The sequence below is a fragment of the Monoraphidium neglectum genome, assembly GCF_000611645.1.
Source record: "Monoraphidium neglectum strain SAG 48.87 unplaced genomic scaffold scaffold05220, whole genome shotgun sequence".
Taxonomy (NCBI): Eukaryota; Viridiplantae; Chlorophyta; class Chlorophyceae; order Sphaeropleales; family Selenastraceae; genus Monoraphidium; species Monoraphidium neglectum.
The window spans coordinates 632-3,330 of record NW_014008410.1 but is presented as its reverse complement, the minus strand read 5'-3'; the positions used below and the strand labels follow the sequence as shown (position 1 = coordinate 3,330).

Below are 2,699 nucleotides of genomic sequence, written 5' to 3'. Positions count from 1 at the left end.
GCCCAGCTCCTCTGCACTGCGCGCCTTGACGGCTTTGCGGTCCTGCGGAAGACGAATGGCCAGGGGGTGGACGCCTAATGGTCGGAAGGCGGGGAGCCAATGCAACTAGCTTGCGCAAGGGAGGGCTCAAGGGCAACCGGGCTGGGTGAATGGGGTGGCCCGGACAGCCAAGCCCCCGCGTGCAGGGTGATGCGAGCGTGGCATGCCGGCGCGTGTACTCGACAGCGAGCCGAGAGGAGGGGATGAGTGCGCCGTCCTGCGGCCGACGGCCGGCTAGCAGGGTCTCTCAGAGCCGCTCACCTCTGACAGCATGACGCGGCATGCGGCCAGCAGCGCCCCCTGCACGGGGGGGTCCCCGCCGACAGACACCACCGGGGGGCTCGCGGGCGCGCCGTCTGCGCCCTGCTGCTGCTGCTGCTGCTGCTGCTGCTGCTGCTGCTGCTGCTGCTGCCTCTGTGGGTCGATCAGGCCCATGTCAGCCAGCACCGACCGCTGCCAGGTCTTGAGGCCGTCAGAGGGCCGCGCTGTCACCGAGGTCGTCCCCACAAACTGCTGCACGGCACCCTGCAACGGGCGAGAGACGTTTTATTGGCGGGTCGCTCGGCGACAGGTTTACGCGTGGACATTCATGATTCCTTGGCAATTGTCACATGTGCGCCGGTCAACACTGCCTTGGGCGTGCTGGGGCTTGCCGCGGGTGGGGACTCAAAACAGTCAATGCCCGCCACAAGATACTGAGCGTGAGCTTGTGCCGCCCCACCAGAACGAAGTCCGCATCAAATGGGAAGGAGAAGGAGTCGAAGGGGTTGTCTGGCACGATGAAGCCGTAGCTGAGGAGGAGGTCGGCGTTGGAGTGGGTGCCGTAGCGCAGCAGCAGCGGCTCCCCTGCGGCGACCTGGGGGGGTAGCCGGGGGTCAGGGTCGCGGGTGAGGAGTGGGGGGTGACGGAAACTCCGGGGACTGAGATAGGCACCGTGCAAGAGACACACCAGCATACACAGGTGTGGGCATCCCCTTTTGCCTTGAGCCTGTTTGCTCATGCAAACACAGGACTTGCCTGCAGCAGTCATTCAATAGCTCAAAGCATGTGGTCGTTTCTGCAAACTCCCCCGGCCCCCCACCCCAGTCCACCCCACCCTCTTGTTGGCGATCATGCTGACGTCACCGCTCTCGTCCGCCCTGATCTCAGCGTTGCTCTCAAACGAGTGGTTGGCCATCTGGTGGCGTTGGGGATTGGGGGGCAACAGGCGGACCCGAGCAGGGTGGTGGTCATGGGCTGGTTACCGGCAGGCAGCAAGGTGACAGTCGCGGCAGCGCATCCTGCAGAGGCTGGCCCAAATAGAGGCACACAGTGCGGTCGCGCCGACAAGGCCGCTGCTGCTCAGCACGCTTTCGCTTTGCCAACATGCAGCCACCCAATGCTGCAGGCCCTTGTCAGCTCACGTCCACGAGCGGCACCATTCCGTGGCCAGGGGACTGCGGTAGCAACGCAAAAAGGATCAGAGATTTGAGATTGCATTGCATGAGCTAGGCCGAGATGGGGCCGCCACTGCTGGCCACGCGCCTGCCTGCAGCTGCCCACGCGCCGCGCCGCAGCGACTAGGCGCGCGCCCTCCTCTGCGTTCACAACAAGCACGTCACTGCCCCTGCCGCGCAAGCCCGTCCCCACCCGGAGCCGGCGGCCCCCAAACCGCACCCGCCGGAAGCCGAAGCTCCGAGACATTGCCAGTGATAGGCCCCAAGCCAGCAGCTCCTCAGTCACGACCTCGCCGCCAAACGGGTCGTCGTGCTGCGACCCCGGCAGCGCCGCCAGCACGTCCCGGGCGAACTCGGCGCAGAAGTGCGCCTGCCCGCCGGCGTCCGCCGCGAGCTGCGGGTGCTGCAGCTCCATGAGGGCGGCCGGCTGCAGCCGCATCGCGACGCGCGGCGGCGGCACGCCGGGGGCAACGCCGGGCAGGTGGCGGATGTAGGGGTGGTGGGAGCCGCGCTCGCCCTCGAGGCGGTACGCGATCAGCTGCAGGGCCATTTTGAACTGCCAGGCGGCGCCGGCGTCCCCGTCGTCGCCGCTGCCGCTGCTGTTGCTGCTGCCGCTGCTTCCGCCTGGCCTGGAGGCCTTGGGGGCGCGCGCCATGAGGGCTGCGAGGCGGGGGTCTGCGGTTTCGGTGTCGCGGACCTGCAGGGCCCGAGGCACCAGCATGATGCGGTCACCAGGGTTCAGGTCCTGGGGGGATGGGGGGTGGGGGGTGAAGTGAGGAGGGGTGCCCTGGAGGGAAGTGAGGGCTAAGCAGGCTGCGTCGACAGGGGCAGGGGCGGCCGGTGAATGCGACGAGGGCGGGCTCGCAGGCGTGCGCCGCGGGCGCCACTGGGGGCTTTTGCTGGGGTGGTGGCGTCTGTCGTCCAACTTTTGCTGTGGCGTGAAGGAGGCCGTGTCTATGGCCTGGCAGCCTGCCCCATGTGACACACACATCAGCGTGCGCACTTTCGCAACCCGCAAGAATATCTCTTGGCCACACATACATGATCATTGTAACGTGTGGCGTAATTTTACACGCACGTGCACGCAAACACGCACGTGCGCACGCACACGCCCCCCCCCCACCCCACCTTTGACGCCAGCAGCTGCCGGTCCGTGCGCCCCTCTGCATCCTGGCTGTACACCAGCACAGCACCCGACACATGGCCTCCATGGGCACAGATCCA

At 66.9% G+C, this 2,699-nt stretch overlaps 1 protein-coding gene across 1 annotated transcript; it reads right to left on the bottom strand.

The window, feature by feature from the left end:
- Positions 1-300: 300 nt before the first annotated feature.
- On the bottom strand, positions 301-2,196 carry MNEG_15317 (lysine N-methylase; the record flags this gene model as incomplete). The annotated part of the gene is made up of 5 exons (XM_014036212.1): positions 301-564; positions 761-895; positions 1,136-1,216; positions 1,443-1,475; positions 1,696-2,196. Coding segments are annotated over 5 exons (1,014 nt in total), but the record flags the coding sequence as incomplete, so codon positions are not given.
- Positions 2,197-2,699: the final 503 nt, after the last annotated feature.